Source organism: Camelina sativa, chromosome 8 (genome assembly GCF_000633955.1).
Source record: "Camelina sativa cultivar DH55 chromosome 8, Cs, whole genome shotgun sequence".
Taxonomy (NCBI): domain Eukaryota; kingdom Viridiplantae; phylum Streptophyta; class Magnoliopsida; order Brassicales; family Brassicaceae; genus Camelina; species Camelina sativa.
Window position 1 is genome coordinate 22,738,069 of NC_025692.1, and position 18,007 is coordinate 22,756,075.

At 36.7% G+C, this 18,007-nt stretch overlaps 6 protein-coding genes across 8 annotated transcripts in view; 2 read left to right on the forward strand and 4 right to left on the reverse strand.

Annotated features, from left to right (window-relative positions):
• The window catches only part of LOC104707965 (heterogeneous nuclear ribonucleoprotein R-like), a gene marked incomplete in the record, with an annotated part of 6,405 nt that extends 5,206 nt beyond the window's left edge, over nt 1-1,199 (forward strand). The window contains 2 exon segments of the mRNA XM_019228874.1: nt 630-715; nt 819-1,199. Of these exon segments, the coding sequence (XP_019084419.1) occupies nt 630-715; nt 819-963 (231 nt within the window).
• LOC104707966 (probable protein S-acyltransferase 12) lies at nt 1,320-3,213 on the reverse strand. Of its 2 annotated transcripts, none has more exons than XM_010424431.2 (7): nt 2,844-3,213; nt 2,436-2,634; nt 2,247-2,338; nt 2,034-2,160; nt 1,825-1,910; nt 1,666-1,731; nt 1,320-1,594 (listed from the first exon to the last, which is right to left on the reverse strand). In XM_010424431.2, exons 1-7 carry the CDS (start codon nt 3,030-3,032, stop codon nt 1,478-1,480), a joined length of 876 nt encoding a protein of 291 aa, XP_010422733.1. In that variant the 5' UTR covers nt 3,033-3,213; the 3' UTR covers nt 1,320-1,477. The 2 variants fall into 2 exon arrangements, 1 of the variants encoding a protein (XP_010422733.1); XR_002033031.1 differs by having other exon boundaries at nt 1,523-1,594; nt 1,825-1,930.
• Nucleotides 3,348-5,046, forward strand: LOC104707967 (GRF1-interacting factor 3-like). Its single transcript, XM_010424432.2, has 5 exons — nt 3,348-3,611; nt 3,897-3,973; nt 4,054-4,165; nt 4,262-4,547; nt 4,642-5,046. Exons 1-5 carry the CDS (start codon nt 3,531-3,533, stop codon nt 4,758-4,760), a joined length of 675 nt encoding a protein of 224 aa, XP_010422734.1. The 5' UTR covers nt 3,348-3,530; the 3' UTR covers nt 4,761-5,046.
• Nucleotides 5,185-6,541, reverse strand: LOC104707968. 2 transcript variants are annotated; one of them, XM_010424434.2, is made up of 3 exons: nt 6,427-6,541; nt 5,714-5,817; nt 5,185-5,608 (listed from the first exon to the last, which is right to left on the reverse strand). In XM_010424434.2, exons 2-3 carry the CDS (start codon nt 5,808-5,810, stop codon nt 5,463-5,465), a joined length of 243 nt encoding a protein of 80 aa, XP_010422736.1. In that variant the 5' UTR covers nt 5,811-5,817; nt 6,427-6,541; the 3' UTR covers nt 5,185-5,462. The 2 variants fall into 2 exon arrangements, with proteins under 2 accessions (XP_010422736.1, XP_010422735.1); XM_010424433.2 differs by having other exon boundaries at nt 5,714-5,829; nt 6,427-6,540.
• On the reverse strand, nt 13,287-14,995 carry LOC104707969 (transcription factor bHLH14-like). The gene is made up of 2 exons (XM_010424435.2): nt 14,563-14,995; nt 13,287-14,393 (listed from the first exon to the last, which is right to left on the reverse strand). Exons 1-2 carry the CDS (start codon nt 14,818-14,820, stop codon nt 13,365-13,367), a joined length of 1,287 nt encoding a protein of 428 aa, XP_010422737.1. The 5' UTR covers nt 14,821-14,995; the 3' UTR covers nt 13,287-13,364.
• On the reverse strand, nt 16,116-17,307 carry LOC104707970 (pectinesterase inhibitor-like). The gene is made up of 3 exons (XM_010424436.2): nt 17,302-17,307; nt 16,561-16,886; nt 16,116-16,460 (listed from the first exon to the last, which is right to left on the reverse strand). Exons 1-3 carry the CDS (start codon nt 17,305-17,307, stop codon nt 16,166-16,168), a joined length of 627 nt encoding a protein of 208 aa, XP_010422738.2. The 3' UTR covers nt 16,116-16,165.

Genomic DNA, 18,007 nt, shown 5'->3' on the forward strand with positions numbered 1-18,007 from the left:
TACTCAGGTGAAAGCCCTTTATGTCAAGAATATTCCAGAGAATACCTCAACTGAGCAACTAAAGGAACTCTTTCAGAGGCATGGAGAAGTGACGAAAATCGTTACGCCTCCTGGAAAGGGTGGAAAACGTGATTTTGGGTTTGTCCACTATGCTGAAAGATCTAGTGCATTGAAGGCTGTCAAAGATACCGAGAGATATGAAATCAATGGTAAGTTCTTTACTCATCTAGAAGTCAGCTATTAAGTAACATGAACGTTATGCTTTCAATTTGTCGTTGATAGTGCTTGTTTTTCGTCTCGAGAGATATTATTTAGTAACACATTCTACAAACTTATAAACTACAGGTCACCCGCTAGAAGTTGTGCTTGCTAAACCCCAGGCTGAAAGGAAGCATGACCCTTCTTCCTATTCTTATGGTGCTGCACCTAATCCTGCCGCCTTTGTGAATCCCACATTTGGTGGTTTTGCTGCGCCTCCTTATGGTGCTATGGGTGCCGGTTTGGGTATTGCTGGTAGTTTTGGTCAGGTATATGTGTGTCTAGGGAAGAGCTGTATGTTATCTTCGAGCAGTCTTTATCAGCAAGTTATTTTCGTGTGTAACGTTTTATTTAAATTTTGCATTGAGCAGCCAATGATCTATGGTAGAGGAGCAATGCCAACAGGAATGCAAATGGTTCCAATGCTTCTTCCCGATGGCCGAGTTGGCTATGTTCTGTAAGTTGATGGTTCTTTTAACCGAAGTTGTTGATCCTTCTCTTTGGAGTCATAGTTACATTTGCTTATACTATATTAATAACCAAAATTGATTGTTGTGCAGGCAACAGCCTGGTATGCAGATGGCGGCACCACCACAACGACCCAGAAGAGTTGACCGGAATAACGGCTCGAGCGGAGGGTCAGGCCGAGATAACAGTCATGACCATGATGGTAACCGAGGAGGCCGAAGGTACCGACCCTACTAGCAACCATAGAGAAAATAAGCAAGTAGAAAAAGAAAAAGAGGTGTATTGGAGATTTGTTTGTAGTTTGTTTCTTTGGAGAACTTTGAAAGCTCTCTCTCTCATGTGTTATAAAATATGAAATCGAAACCTCACGGTTTCTGGTTTGATATGGAGATTGGTGAGGGGATAGTGTGAGTGATTTGATCTTAAATTATGAGACTTTTTTTTTCTCGACTGAATAATACTCTTCTCAACCACTTCCGTAAGGTTTTCTTTGTGTTCTTTCTTATACAGAACTTCTAAATGATAGTCTATGTGACATGTAACCATTCTGCAACGACAAGTAACACAGATTTGATCTCATAACATAACTTGAAAAAGTCAAATGAACTTAGACTTTTAACAAGAAGCAAAGAAATGTATCAAATCAATTTCATTAACAACAATGTGTTATCAGAGTTCTTTTTGACAACAGTTATCTACATTGGGGTGTAGTTGAAGACTTTTTCGACAATGAGTGGTTGATTTGTTTCAATCAAGGGTCGATGTCCGAACGAGTTGGAAATTCAAGGCCTTGAAGGGAAGTTATGTTATCAAGATCGTCTTTAGAGTACAATGGGAGGAGCCAAAAGGCCTTCTTCTTCCCAAAAACCTTCACAAAAAAAGAGTTTTATCAATTTGACTATTATTAATCCATGAAATGATGAAAACAAAAGGACTCACCTGCTCGAAGTTTTTCTTCTTTCCCAAGTCATATTTCCATCTAACTTCTCCATTTTTCTCATGAACCTAAAAAAAATAAGACAATATAGATTCAGAAAAGAGAATCGTATGTTCAAGGTTTACATTGTTTGTAGAAGGAAACATATATAGCAGACTTACCTCAACTGAAGTAGTGTTGGATGATAGAAGAGAAAGATGCATAACTACGAAACAAAGAAGGCTGAGAACGAACGCAAAGTTAAGAACTGCATCAAGGGGATAGAATCTGTAAGAAACATAAACAGGGAAAATGAGACCCAAAAAAATGAGCTAAGCACTTTCTGCTTCTAGGAAACAGAAAGCCAGAAAAAAGAACCGTTTACACTCACCAAATGCCAGAACGAGGGAGGCTAGTTTACCAGGAGAAGAGGAATGCTTAACAGCCTGGCTGAAGAATTCGATAAAACTAGGAAGCAAGACTATAACGTCCAACAATGTCTCAAAGAAAGTATAGAACTACAGATATAAAAGGAACGGTGAAGAAATCAGCAAATATAACTCATTCAAGCACCACAAGATTAAAAACGAAAAGGGTTTTGTACCAGAAAGAGAAGGAAAAACTTGTAATTGCGTGCTCCAACACAATTGACAATCCAAACACAGTGATGATCCATCTTGAGCACACATCTTTGACCTGCACAACAAAATCAAGTAAAGCTTTCTTCCTCTTTTATCACTAGAAACCTAAGCAGAACCACATAGTATTATAAGCAAATCAGATTTCAACTTACACACAGAACAATGATGGCAACGAGGCGGCTTAACATTACGGCATTTGGTACAGTAACCTAAAGAGCCAAAAGCTCCTTGGTCTGTTGAAGTACCAGCCTCCAAACTGTCACCACCTCCCATCTCTCTTCTGAAACGCTCAGGAACAGAACCTGGGTCCGTAAAAACTGTTGCGAAGTAGCTCCACAACAACATTATCAGCTGCAAAGGAACCAAGCAAGCTTAATCTCATCAGAGAACTCAAGAGATATAATTTCTATACCAATTTCTGGTCTTTAACAATGATCTATTCATGGCTAAACCCATTGCATATTCTCGTTTTAGGGGTTAAGAAGCTAAAAAGCTTAGATCTTTCAATTCAAGAGAAACAAAACCAAATCTGAAATGATTAGACTTTGAGAAAAGATTACCAGGAAATGGAAAACAAAGATGATTAAAATTGCGAGGGTAGAGAGAGCTCCATGGTCGCCGCGGATCAAGATCGGCCACCATGTGGTAACGACGACAGCGTAGTAAGATACAGCAACAAGTGCGAAGACGAGAAGAATCATGAAATAGCCGAGAACTTTCAAACCGGAGCAGAACCTGAAAAGGTTCATCTCCAGCCGAGTCAAGGGGAGAACAGGGACAGCTCTTCGCGTCCGAGCCGGAAACAACCGCCTTAAAATATCCGGAGCCACGGTTGAGGAATCGGAGTTTGCTTGCTTCGGTGGACGACGGTTGATTTGATTCTATCGCCGTTGTGGAACTAACTTTGGTATTCAAAGTAGGTAACCTTCTTCTTCATACAGAAGCTTCAGAGGCCCAATAAATAAAAACAGCGGTGATCTGTTTTTTTTAGAGCCGCCACGTGTACTGTTCGGTGGGGGATTTTTTTTTTTTTTTTTTTTTNAAATTTCCCAGTAACCTTCGTCGGCGAAATTCAAACAAACCAAAAAAAAAAGTCTTAAAATTTTGAGGATAATCCAAATTATTCAATAATTTTTTGTCTTGCATTGGGGGGCGCTTAACAATTCTATCACTTATTAAATCGTGAGACGAAAGAGATACTTTAGGGTTTCACTGTTTCAGTTTCGATTGGTGAATTCTAAAAAAAGATGCAGCAATCTCCCCAGATGATTCCGATGGTTCTTCCTTCATTTCCTCCTACTAACATCACTACCGAACAGATCCAAAAGGTTTTTTGCTTTTTTACTTTCTCTTTGATTATGTTGGTTTTGTAATGATGTTGCTGAGTAGTTTGAACTGTTTATGTAATGGTTCCTGGATACAATTTGTGTGGGAGAGCCAATAGCTTCGTATGATTTGTCTTAAACAAGTGTATTGTTTTTTTCTCTGCTTTAAGTTCTTACTGGAATTGGAAAGTTATGTTTGCAGTGAATTTGGCTTCAGAATCTGATTGTAAAGATGGAGACATTGACTGATAGTATTTTCTTGATCACTTGTTTTGTTGCTTCTTGAAGTATCTTGATGAGAACAAGAAGCTTATAATGGCGATTTTGGAAAATCAGAACCTCGGTAAACTTGCAGAATGTGCTCAGTAAGTTTTTTGATAGTCTCGTGCTCTTTTTTATGGTATAAACTGGAATGTTAAGAATGTAAGATTGTTGATTATGTCAGGTATCAAGCTCTTCTCCAAAAGAATTTGATGTATTTAGCTGCAATAGCAGATGCCCAACCTCAGCCACCACCAGCAGCTGTACCAACTCCAGGAGCCATGACTCCCCAAGCAGTAAGTTTCTGTTTTTATCAGTAATAATTTACATCGATGTGAGAAAAACATTCGGGTTTTTTTTACAGTTCTTATGTGTTTTTTTGGTTTCTGTAGATGCTTCCTCATCCGTCAGCAATGCAGCCACCACCAAGCTACTTCATACAGCAACATCAACAAGCTATGGGAATGGGAATGCCTCAACACATACCTCCAGGGATTGTTCCTCCAAGAGGTCCATTGCAATTTGGTAACCCCAATCAACTTCAAGATCCGCAGCAACAGTTACATCAACAAGCTATGCAAGGGCACATGGGGATTAGACCAATGGGTTTGAATAATAACAACGGACTGCAACATCAAATGCACCAGCCGGAAACTACTACACTTGGCCCAAACAATTGTAAAAATTTAATAACCATTTCCTCAAGGTTTTCCAACAGTTTTGGAACTTATTGTCACATTACTGATATATTTGACCTTTGTTTACAAAACAGCGGGTCCGAACGATGCTAGTGGTGGAGGTAAACAGGATGTGAGCCAGAGTGCAGCTGATGAGCAAAGTGGTTCAGCTGCTAGACATGGCAGTGGTGATGCAAAAATTGAAGGAAAATGAATTGGAGGAAGAAGTAATGATGCGTTTGTTGATATTAAATAGGTTCTGCCTTTGTTTCATCAGTTTAGCAGGTAGTCTCTCTATGAAGGGTTTTGAGACCAGTTGAGTTTCAGTTCCTAGATTGGGGAATGGTTCGCAACTTCATGTATTTTATTAACGCTGTTGTATGGTAATAGTGGCACCGGTTCAATGTGATGTATGAACCGGTTTATTAGAATAACGCTGAATTGTTACCTCCCGGTTTGTGAGAAATTTATTATAATGCTTGATTGAGATTTTGAACAAATTTTAAATGCATAAAGAAGACAAAAGCATTATCTTTTTGGTTAAGCCAGTACAAAAAACGAATGGAAAATAGACTTCGGTTCTCATTTTTAAAAACAAACCAAACCAAATATAAACCAACAATATTTTCAACCATCCATGTGAAAGTTTACCTGAGTCTTTGTTTGCTCGATTTTCATTTATCGTCAAATCAACAAACCTTACAAAAAAAGGCCATGCATGCATCGGGAAAAGCTTGGTCTGTCTGAATAATGTGTTATCATCCATCAACACAAATTATTACTAAAACCAGCTAGAACAAATTAGCCGATCCTCAAAACCAAACACAAAAGAGCAAATATCATCATAATGAAGAGATCCATAACGAATGAGAACGATGCACCACAAGAAGGCAAATCACATCACTCTTTCCAAAAGTTATTCAGGACGTGACTTGACGATGAAATTCTGGCGACTGATAGGGTTCATCACGACGGGAGGACCAGCGGTTCTTGGCCATGCTTGGAATTTCTCCTCAGTAGCAGCCCACCATTCCTTGTTAGTAATAGTTCCCGGGGTAGACCCTGAGAGTTAAAAAGAACCAAACCGATTTAGCTTTCATTTTATATCATCACAAGTAGCTACATTGTGAGTTTTTTTTTTTTTAGAATTAGAATATGAAAACTTACCTCCAAAAAGCTTATCATCAGAGATAACTTTGTCACACACGTAAGCTACTACTGCAGATCCCGCAAGTGCACCGACAATGTAAGTAGCTCTTGACATCCTTGACCTAAAAAAGTACCTTAAAGACAGAGATCAAACATAATCAAGCCACTAATTCATGTACCAAAGAAACATATTTACAATTAGATGCACAAAGAGGATTAGGTATACTGAACCAGCAACACACACACACACACACACAGAAAAGGCAAAAAATGAACACAAATATCAGATTTGGAGAAGAGGAATTGAAATGAAGCTTTAAGTCAATCTCATACATAAAACAGTTACATAACAAAGCTGCTGAATTGAAAAAATCATCTAACAATTTCTCAATCATAACGCAAACGAAGAACCTGATTGTGAATAAATCTAATACGATGCGATCTACGAAAACTACTTCTACCAACAAATCTCGATTTTATTTTTCTTCTCATTCGCACTAAATAACATATATCTCTATGAGCTTCGGATTTTTAAACATGAGGCCTGAGAACGATCTATTGAAACATCGACGCAGAAGCAAGACCATAGATCTCGTGAATGACCAGAAAAAAAAAAATCGAAACAAAACCACACAGACGACTAACAACAACAATAAGAAATTTATCAGATAAGATCTGAGGGAATCGATTTATCACAGCAGAAACATCGACTTCGAGAAGAGTGAATTTACCTGAATCGATTGCACAGACGACGACGACGACGCGAGAGAACGAACACACGGAGAGAGGCGCAGGAAATTTCGACAAGAATCGTTTGGTAAGCTTTTTTTTTTTTAGGGAGGAGACGAAAAAGTTTACTTACGTTTTCTCGTCAAACATGAAAATGACCCAAAAGGTGTTATCGGGCCGTAATGGGCCATTTTGGGTTATGATTTTCATTTCGTATTGGGCCTGATAAGCCTTCATACACTTCAAAAAAAAATCATAATTTTTATGCACAATTTGATTTTTTTTTTTTAATTCATACATCCAACATTTTTTTTTACTGAGATATATAAGATAAAACATATCATATATATATAAGCCTTTCCAATTGAAGAAATGGTTTTGCAAATTAATAAGCCTTATAGGTTATAAAAATTTCCATGTTGAGTACCAAATTTAAAGAAGGTATAGAAAAGAACCCACTAATTAAATATAAATTTTTTTATACAGGTTTATATATTTATATAAATTTTCACGTTGAGTACCAAATTTTTTTAATTACTGCCAATAAATTGTTTTTGTGGACCACGTGACACTAGTGGCTGCAGCAGAGGATTGGAGAAGGACCATTTGAAAGATAAATGTTTCTGACTTTCTATCAAGAAACTTTAATTTCATAGCCATAGTTATTTAATACTAGATAAAAAGGATACCTAAAACCATGTATGATTAATAAATAAAAAAATACAAAATTGGAATATGTTGTGTTTCCTATGTGAAAGTTTTAAATATAGTATGCGTAACTTTGTTGCGCACAAAAAACATTTTAAACATTTGACTGCAATTAATACTTATTGTTAGCAAACAAAAGAATAAGAAATATACAATTGACGGTGCCTCTCGCGGCAATCCGGGGTTAGCTATGGTTGGAGGTGCTCTGCAAGATTCGGTGGGTCAATGGTGTGGAGGTTTTACTTTTAATATTGAGATTTGTTCGGCACCCTTGACGAAGTTGTGGGGATGTATAACGGGCTTCATATTGCATGGGGGAAGGGAGTAGTACGATTGGAGCTGGAAGTTGATTCAGAGATAGTGGTTGGTTTTTTGAGGACATGAGTTAATAAGACTCACCCGCTATCGTTTCTGGTATAATTGTGCCAAACCTTTATATCTTAAGATTGGATAGTTCGAAATTTTACATATTTATAGGAAAGCTAATCGTCACCGACGGGTTAGCTAACTATGCGTCTACTTTGCCTTTAGGTTTACATATTTTAGACTTTGCGCCAATTGCTGTAGAGACGTTTATTAAAGATAATGTCTGCGGAACTGGGTTTCCAAAGCATGTCTGGTTGTAGTTCTATTTTTTTTTTTTCAGTTCAAATAAATTACAGAGAGGCTTGACTCTTTGTCCATTACCAAAAAAACAAAAGAATAAATATACAATTCAATTGCATTGTTGTACACTTTTTCTTTTCTTTGCATTATTGTATGTACCACTTTTTTTCTTTCTACATTATTGTATACTTTAATATTTGTCTGTGCATTAGACCATCTCCACTCAAGTAACCCACTTGGATTACTCAAATCTTAATTAATTATAAAACTAATACTAAACTAATTAAAGCAACTCATTTAGTAACTTAAACAAAATCAATCCTCCACTAGAGAAACTCACTTAGGTTGTTCAATCATTTAAATAATAATTTTTTACATAAAATATAAAACAATAAAATATTACAAATTTAGGAATATTAAACATAAATTTAAAATAAGAAATATTAAACATATTATACATAATTCGAAAGAAGATTTATTGATGGGTTGCACCAAATTTTTGCCAAATATGCTCAATCAAGTCTTTTTTCAAACGATCATGCATTTGTGAATCATGAACGTCATTTCGAATGCCCATCAATTTATGTAGATTTGTTTGTCTATCTGTAGAATACGATAGATCAACATGAGCAGTTCCGCTTCCTTCACCGGTTGATGGAACTCCGTTGGATAGTAGAAATTGTATTCATGTCGTTCGTCTTCCACTATCATGTTATGCAGGATAATACATGCTCTCATTATTTTTCCTATTTTTCCTTTATCCCAAAAAAGTGTGGGATTCTTCACGATTGCAAATCGAGCTTGCAAGACTCCAAAGGCACGCTCCACATCTTTACGACATGCTTCTTGACATTGAGCAAAGAGTTTAGCTTTTTGGCCACGTGGTAGTGTAATTGATTGGATGAAAGTTGCCCATTTGGGATAAATACCGTCAGTGAGGTAGTACGCCATTTCGTATTGATGTCCATTGACAACGTATGAAACTCTTGGAGCTCGGCCCTCTAAGATATCATCAAACACCGGTGAGCGGTCCAAAACATTGATATCATTTAACGTACCCGGTGGTCCGAAAAATGCGTGCCAAATCCATAAATCTTAGGACGCCACTGCCTCTAGTACGATTGTCGGTTTTCCAGATCCACGTGAATATTGTCCTTTCCATGCAGTTGGACAATTCTTCCACTCCCAATGCATACAATCTATGCTCCCCACCATTCCGGGGAAACCGCGTTGTTCTCCAATATTCAGTAATATTTGGAGGTCTTCCACTGTAGGTCGTCTGAGATAAACGTCTCCAAATAGATGGATAACTCTGTCTACAAATTTTTCAAGGCATTTGTGTGCGGTTGTTTCAGCTAGTCGTAAATATTCATCCACGGCATCTGCCGAACATCCGTATGCCATCATATGTATAGCTGCAGAACATTTTTGAAGTGCAGAAAATCGAGTCTTCCAGTAGCATCTCGTCTTTGTCTGAAGTACGGGACTCCATTCTCAATAGTACTGACTATGCGTTCGAACAATGGTTTGTTCATTCTAAAGCGACGGCGGAACATAGCGGCAGTGTAAGTCGGATTCTCACCAAAATAATCATTCCATAGCCGAGTGTGACCTTCTTCGCGGTCTCTATTTATGTGCACTCGTCGGAATATTGGAGCTGGTGGTTCTTCCTATTGAGTGTAGTTATACTGAATCCCTTCCACTATACTATCAACTTCCTCCTCTACGATTTGATCAACTTCATGATTAGAACTCCAATTAGACATTATTAGTCAAATTGGTTTAGTTGTGAGGCTTATTGGAAGTTGGGTTTTTTTTTCTAAGGTTTATGGAAACCTGTTAGTTTGGTAATGGAAATATTTAACAAGAAGAAATGAGAACAAGAAATGAGAAGAAGAAATGAGAACAAGAATTGAGAAGAAGTAATGATAAGATAAATGATCAGGATGATAAGATAAATGTTTGTTATGTTTTAGGGAGGAAGAAATGAAAAGAAGAATTGATCAGAAGCGCAAATGAAATTGAACATGAACCTTCAATATATAGACCTTACAAACACAATCAATACCCATTCACGGGTTACAAAAACAAATACAACAACCCAAAACACATTCACGGGTTGCAAACAGTCCGTTCAACAAACAAAAGCCGACCACACTTAAACAAAAGAGACACCCGTGAATGGCACTGAAAAACAACCAACATATTCACGGTTCCAAACAGAACACATCAATACAAAAAAAAGACAGATTCCATTCGCTTGACTACCAACATGTTTCACTTTAGATGGCAACGAGACAGCTTCATATGTCATCCCAAAACCTGAAACAAAAGAAGAACACAAGTTAAACAATAGTTAAACAAGACTTAAACGATAGTTAAACAAAAGAAGAACACAAGTTAAACACAAGTTAAACAATAGTTAACCAAGACTTAAACGGGTGTTAGTTCTTAAACCTAAATGTTTGTCAACATTTGATCAACAAGTTTGTCTCTAAGTAGGACTTCAGCAGGTGTTAGTTCACCCTTGTTAAGCAGGCTGTCTAGCAATCTCATTTTGCCGTGCCTCTCTTTAGCCGCCTGTTCTTGATCCTTCATTGCTATTATCTTATCCAACTTACTGACAGAACCATCATCCACATCAATACTAACTGCAGGTTTCTTTCCTTTTTTCTTGGCAGCTTTAACCCCCGGAGGCCTCATCTCGTCTCCACCATTGCTCGAAGGAGCTGAGAAATCTCCTTCAGAAGCAAGCTTAGTACGCTTATTGCTACATTCTTCATGTCGTTCTGTGATCCATTTCTGATCATTCTTCAGTTCTCTCCAACAATGTCCAAGCATAAACGGCTTCTTCATGTCATTCTTGTAAAACTCATACGCCATGCTCACAACATCATCTTCTGATTGTCCACTCTTCCTTCTTGTACTCGCTTGTGAGTAACACCCAACAAACTTGTTGACTTAGTGGTTTATCTAACTCCACCTTGTCTTACATTGTGAAGGCCCTCTTGCGTTTGAAGTAGCATCTCCATCATGAGCTTTGTAATAGTCTGCAACCCTCTTCCAGAAACTTTGTAGCCGCTGGTCGTTGCTCACCACTGGATCTTTTCTTGTGTTTAACCAAGCGCTTATGAGATGAACATCCTCTTCTGCACTCCACCGCTTCCTACTTCCTCTGCCTCCATCTTTATCAATCTCATCTGCTGTAACCTCGATACAATCTTCAGATTCAGATGTAGGGGTTATGTTAAGAGGCTGAGAAGAGAACTCAGGACTAAAGTTTGAAGGCGGAGAAGAGAATTGATTAGTAAACTGAATAGGCTGAGAGGATTGGGTGGAAATAGGAGGAATAGGATTATCAGAACAGTTGGAGTCTTTTTGAGAATTCAAAATATCAACAAAATTTTGATCCCAAAAACGATAAGGGTTTCTAGGATCCATTGCTTGTGTTAGTGTAAGCTGAGAGTTTAGGTTTGTGAAAGCTGAGAGTTTAGGTTTGTGAAAACGAAAGGGTTTGGAGAGATAAACGTTAAGAGTTTGGGTTAGTATTTAACAATGGTCGTTTATATTGACCTCAAGGTTTATGTGAGCTTTAATAATAAAGGTTAGACAAAGAGAATAAAGGTTTATTTAGCTAAAGACTAATGAGTGTTTTAGTACTAAAGAGATATACTTTTCAGTATATCTCTATGAATAGACCGATTGAAACACTTTTCAGTAAATCTTCTTGGGTAAAAGTTTTCAAAAAGCTGATCTTTAAAGTCAATACTAAATTCAAACTCAATCATATAGGTTTTGGAAAATTTTACACACAAACTCAAACTCAACCACATGATCAAACAGCATAACAACACAATAAATTTAAGACACACACGGTTTTGAAAAATTTTAAACCCTTGAGCAAATTTTTAAACACACACAGGTTCATCCCTTATCAAATACAAAAACACATGGTTTGATGTTCAATTATTTTTACCGAACATCAAACATTCTCATCATCAAATACAAACATAACACATCAAGACAAAGACAAACATAACACTTCAATCCTTCTTACAATCTATAACACGTAGACAAACATAACACTTAAACAATATAGAAACCTACACATTCATCACAAACACAAACTCAAACAAAACCAAACAACAACAATGAAAGCTAGAGTAGCATACCTTTACAAGTAAGAGAATCCAACCGTGTGTCCACTTCACCTTAACTAATCTTCACCATTTATCAGCTAATAGAAGCACCTTGCACAAAACATGACAACCGGATCAACATTGATCACACAATTACTTATACAAGACATAAACTAAAACATTGTACTCCTAATATTGAGAACAACACAAGGATTCAATCAACAATCTATAACAAAACAAACAAACATAAGATAACAAGAACATAAAAATGTACTAATTCTTGAAAAAACTATCAGACAATAACTCGATTAAAACATAAACCCAATCACCCTCTAAAAAAATTCTCAAAACCGATTGAACATCAAACTAATCCATAATCTACGCCTAATAAGTCAAATCGAAATAAAACATTTACCAATCTAACAATCAATCAATTAATCTGAAACCCTAACTATTATAGACAACCAGAGATTAATTTCAAATACATGCAATAAATCGGAAAGGAGAAGACGAACCTTCTATCTCCGATTCGGTAGCCAATGGACCTCACCGTTCCTTGTAGGCCACCAGAAGAATCCTCCGCCTTCGTTGTCCCACTAAAAGGAACCGCCGCCGTTGGTAGCCGTGAGAACCGAACCGTCAACTCTCACGATTGAGCCAATCTGGAAGCCATCGCCTCCGGGTGACCAACTATCTTCTAGTATAAGTTGGAAAAATCAAAGACTTAAACGGAAATCCATTGATTTTTCCGATTCGAGATGAATCGCCTCTTCAATTGTTTGTCTTCTGCGAGAGAGGAGAGAGAGAGACAGTCGGGAGAAAGAGAGAAGAAATGGGAAAGAAAAAAAAAACATTTTATATTTTCACTCCAACCTACCACAGGATGCCACATAGCGTTCTTAACCCGTTGCTAAAATTACTTCCCATAGTAGCGATCCTCACCTTCGTGGACCCAGAATTAGGTTGTTTAATATTGTTTTGGGGCCAAAAACATGAGTACCCATGAGTGGAGATGCTCTTACACAGTTTGTACTAGTATTTTTTTTCCCTGGCCCAAACTCTTGTAAATATATTTAAAACCAATCAATGTTTTAAATCTTAATACAGTAACAGTTTGATAATAGTAAAATATAAAGCAATGCGTTTGTTTATATATATGAACTGACTTGATTTTACAGATGTTAACTTGCTTTCACAGAAGTGCCTGTGGTCCTAAGATTTATGCTTTGGATGACCGTGTGTCATGGTCTACAATTTCTTCCGTGGTTATTTTCTTTTATATACTTAATTTCTACAACTATTCAAATTTTCTATATGGATTATTTTCTTTTTGTCGACAAAAGGGTTAAAGCTATATGGATTATGACTCGTAACTACATATTTGAATACTCATCGAAAGAAAAAAGAAAAACACTCAATGGCTATTGTTTGAAACCGACAACAACAAAATAAGTCAATTAATAACAAAGCATCATTATCGATTTTCATTACGTATACATGGCTAAATTTAGCTTAGTAATCTTAGCTAGGTTTCGGACAAGTGTGGTCCTTATACAATCTTCCGATCGTAATTTGTCCGGAACCAAAACAACAACATCTTGAACCATAATCTGCCCCAAGCGCGATGCGTTCGCGTGTTGTACACGACAATCCATTTCCATTAACGTACTCATCAGTGCACACGTAGGATGGTTCACATTCTCCGTCTGAACCCTAACCACGGCTTCGTCTCCGACGACCTTCACCTGCACTTCCAAGTTTGATTCCGAAGGTCTTTGGTTGACCTTGTCTACGAAAGACGGAGACCTGTTGCTGCTGTTGTTGTCTAATGGATCTGTCTCCGCGGTCAATATCGTCTTTAATCTCTTGATCTCAGTTTCGAGATCATTGATTTTGGTTTTAAGATTTTGGATGTTCGAAACGGCGTCGGATAAGAGCGACGCTTTGTCCATTCCTGATACGTTTGGTACGACGGCACGTAGAGCGTAAAACCGGTGGTTTAGCTTCTCTCTCCGCTGCCTCTCCGCCTCCACGTGGGAAAACCCCCGCGAAGGATGATTCTCTTTCGCCGTAGCTACGTCCGTCGTCTCAAGTTTCGTCCTCCGTATTTTTTCCGATGTGATTTGCTGATTTCCAGTTTCTGAATCATCTGATTCTTCCGGTTTAGGATAAGAACCGGTTTGGTTAGTGAGCTCTAGGGTTTGACCTGACCCGAACATTGACGTGACCCGGTTGATGAAGTTCCAGTTTTGTTTAATGGAATCAGACGAACCAAGCTCGATAGTGCCATTGTGTATGGGTGCGGAGACGAATGTGTGTACCCCGTGAAAACTAGCTTCTTTAGCCCTCTCGTAGCTACTAAACCGGAGCTCGTCGAGACCGGTTAGCCAAACCAAAGATTCGTCGGAAATTTCCTTTCTCCGCGACCCATCTTCACCGTAAAAAGATGTGGCATAGAACAATTCAAGATCTCCACCGTCCATCATCAGCTCACACTCGATGCTCTTAGTTGTATGCTGAAGAAAGAAACAAAAAATAAAGGGTGAGAAAAATTATATTGTTTTGTAAGATTTTTCTTTAAAAAGTTGAATAAAATAAAAGTTGAATATTTTGATTTCATAAAACATAATAGACAAAGAACAATATATATATATATATATATATATAGAGAAATAAAAAATGAACATTTTCTTGGGATTTGTTGTTCTTGTTTCCACAGAAATGGCCGTCAACCCAAACCAAGTAAGACTGGTCCGATTGATCATCAATCATCTTTTGCCAAAAAATTATGTAAGCCCATTGGTCCGGCGATGTTTCCACGAGAAACCGGAGTTTTTGCTGAAGTAGATCCGTCGAAGACGAGGACACTATGGCTTGAGTTTTTTGCGTAATAGAGAGCATAGAAGAAGACAAAGATGGAGAGAAAGTAAGATTATTATCCATTTATTTTCCCGGCCAAACCAATGAAGAGACAAGGATTGGATGAATAAGATTCTAAATAATAGAGAAGAAGATATAAATAGAAGAAAATAAGTTTATTTTCGATATGTAATAACTCCTATTTTATTCTGGTTTTCGTGATCACTTATCCTGGATAAATATTTCAATAGTACGTACATAGTCAGTCACGTGAAAACTGAATTGTTTTCCTCGTTTTAATGTTATAGTAAGAAGACAAATTATTGTTATACTTTTAATGGTCCAACTGTGATGAACTATATAGACAATATATTGTTTTGGATTTTACATTGCATGATAATTAGAAAAACAAAACTTATTTTGACAAATATGAAAAGAACTGGCTGGCAAAAAAGGAAAGAAAAGGAATAGAACTTGATATGTATGACGACTTTAACAGTTTAACTTCGTACAGTATAATGACACAACAATGATATTAAGTATTAATTTATTAACACAAACTTCCATCTTACAAAATAGGTCAAGTACTGCGTATATTTCTAAACCAGTAATATCTACCGAATGGCAAAACCGACGAATAATTCGTAGGACGTCACTTCACTACAACTAATCACATAATTAACCAAATATGTTTAGCTATTTTATCACTGGGCACTACCATAAGTGAATATATTTAACTAGTTTAACAAGCTTAAAACATAAGTTTATAGTAGAAATGTGTTATTGACATTGTCCCATCAGCTCATGGTACGTGGTTTTGTGATGGTAGGATGCTAATATGTATGGTCCCTAGTCCCTACACCATTCACACACCCAAAAATATGATTGGATTTATTATTTTAATTTGAAAAAATTGTTTCTTCTGCGAAACAACTTTATTTTGATACCAAAGTGACTTTGCATATAAAAACAAAGTCACTTGGGTGACAAATATAATTGTCTCGTCTATATATATATAAACAAAGTCACTTGGGTGACAAATATAATTGTCTCGTCTATATATATTGATAAAAGATCTTGTACGCAAACTTCGTGTTTGAAAAGGTTTTTAAGGAATTTCGTGAAAGGTTTGCGTAGGAACCAGTTTACATGAATCTTACTATTAAATCCTATGTGGTACTGAGAACTCGGTTTAAACTTTAAAGGTTCGAAGATAAATGGCCAAGGAAACTAATGGATTCAACATACTCTATGTCTCTATTTATTTGATGTCATCATTTTATACCAGGCACATCATTTTTTTTTTTTTTGGTGACGACACGAGTCACATCATGTAATGAAGTATATGTTCAACTATTTCATTATTCTCCAAAAATAAGTAAGAAAATGAGGTGAATTATTGAATTATACAGAGAACAACACGGAGTTATTAGAAGCGATCAATGATCCGCATAGCAGCATCAGAGAGTTGGCCATATATATTGATTTGGCTACTTAGTTGGGGAGACGTGAACTTGACAAGTTTGAGTTTGAACAGACATCCATGAGGAAAGCCAAGCGCAAGCTCTATCAAATGGTTTACTTTATCGTAATCACCTGTTTTTAGACTTTTTTTGGCTTCCGACAAGTTTGTAGCTACATTCATCGACAAGTCCTTTTTGCAAACCTCTAGAGCTGTTTTCACTTCACCTTCGTCTTTCTTTGAGGATAAATCCGTTATGTTGCTACACCATTTTTAGAGAATTGATAACAGATTATAGGATATATTAATATACATAAGAGTTTTAAATTATAATATATATTTGGTTGTAAGTGAAAACTTGCTTGATGATGATATGGAGGTGAGCGTCAAGACATTGTAGGATGATGCCAGCGATGCCAACAGGGTTGGCTTGAACGGATGTTGGGTCGGATTCGAGACATTGCATACATATGGATGGGACTTGTGTATTGTGGCATTCATTTACCATCAGGTCCTTCTTGGCGCATATCGAAATTGGAGAGATCACCAGAATTGTTAACAGGAGAAACTTGATCATCTTCTTTATGCTAAGTATTTTCCTATGATTGGTTATACTATATTTGTTTGAGGGGTGCGAATTTGCTCGTCTTGTTTTACTCCATTTGGGTGGAAAGCATATTAGATCTCTCTTTTAGTTTTAGTATCTCACTCCATTAAATAACAAAGTAATCTTTAATTTTGAAGATATTTTAGGTTAATTTTTTTTAATTTAAAAGATTTTAAAAAAAAAATTAATTTAAAGATATTTTATGACTGTTTAAAATAACTTTTGTTGTTAACTCTCTCCATTTGTCGTCATTTTCGGCTTGTTGGATTTGCTTACTGCATGGGGGAAGTATATAAAAAGACTCATTTAGAAATATGTTTTCAAGCAATACTAAAGCCCAAGCTAGGCTCATAAACCTTATTTTTTTGGTGCAAACTGACCCATAAACTTATAAACATGTTTTAAACTCACGAAGAAGATATACCTACCGGATCGTATTTTGTAGTGAGTGCGTTTTGCTGTTCTGGCCATACAGAATGGTCAAAGCCTCTCGTACGTCCATTTCTTTCCACTTTCAAAATTCTTCAATCCATTATTATTTTCAAGGAATCGTACGGAATACTGTAATCGAAATAAAAAATTTCGGGTTCTTAAAGGGTAGAGTTTACTTCACTTTCCTGCAAGTGTGTGATTTTTATAAAGTCTTTTCTTATAAACATCATAATTCATAAGGTTGTTTTGTTTTTATGACCATAAAGATTGAATAAACTATTGATTTAGATAATGATATATCATGGTTTTTGTGGTTTTTAATCATGATATAAGTGTGGTTTTTGAGTCTTTTGATTTATTTTCTAGGATGTTTTATAGTCTTAAAAGGTTTTCTAGGATTTTGGCACGGATGAAGCGAAATGGAGCAATTTGGATGATTCTCAAGCATGTAACCGGAGGAAATCAATTTGGAGTCTGATTATACGAAGAGCATCGATCGACACTACATGAGCATCGATCGACACCCATGCAAGTCGAGACAAGTCTTCAAATTTGGAAATTTTACAAAGTTGCCCGAAGTTTTCCATAATTACAGCACAAGTCCCTGACGTGTTTTAGGATATATATATAGTATTTTTAGGTTTTAGAAACCCTACAAGTTATTTTCCAGCAAGTTTTATTTTCTGCAATCATGTGAGATTTTGAGAGCTTTTGGAAAAATTCATAAACTCCCTCTTTACTCTTTTTATTTTAAGTTGCTTATTATTCAG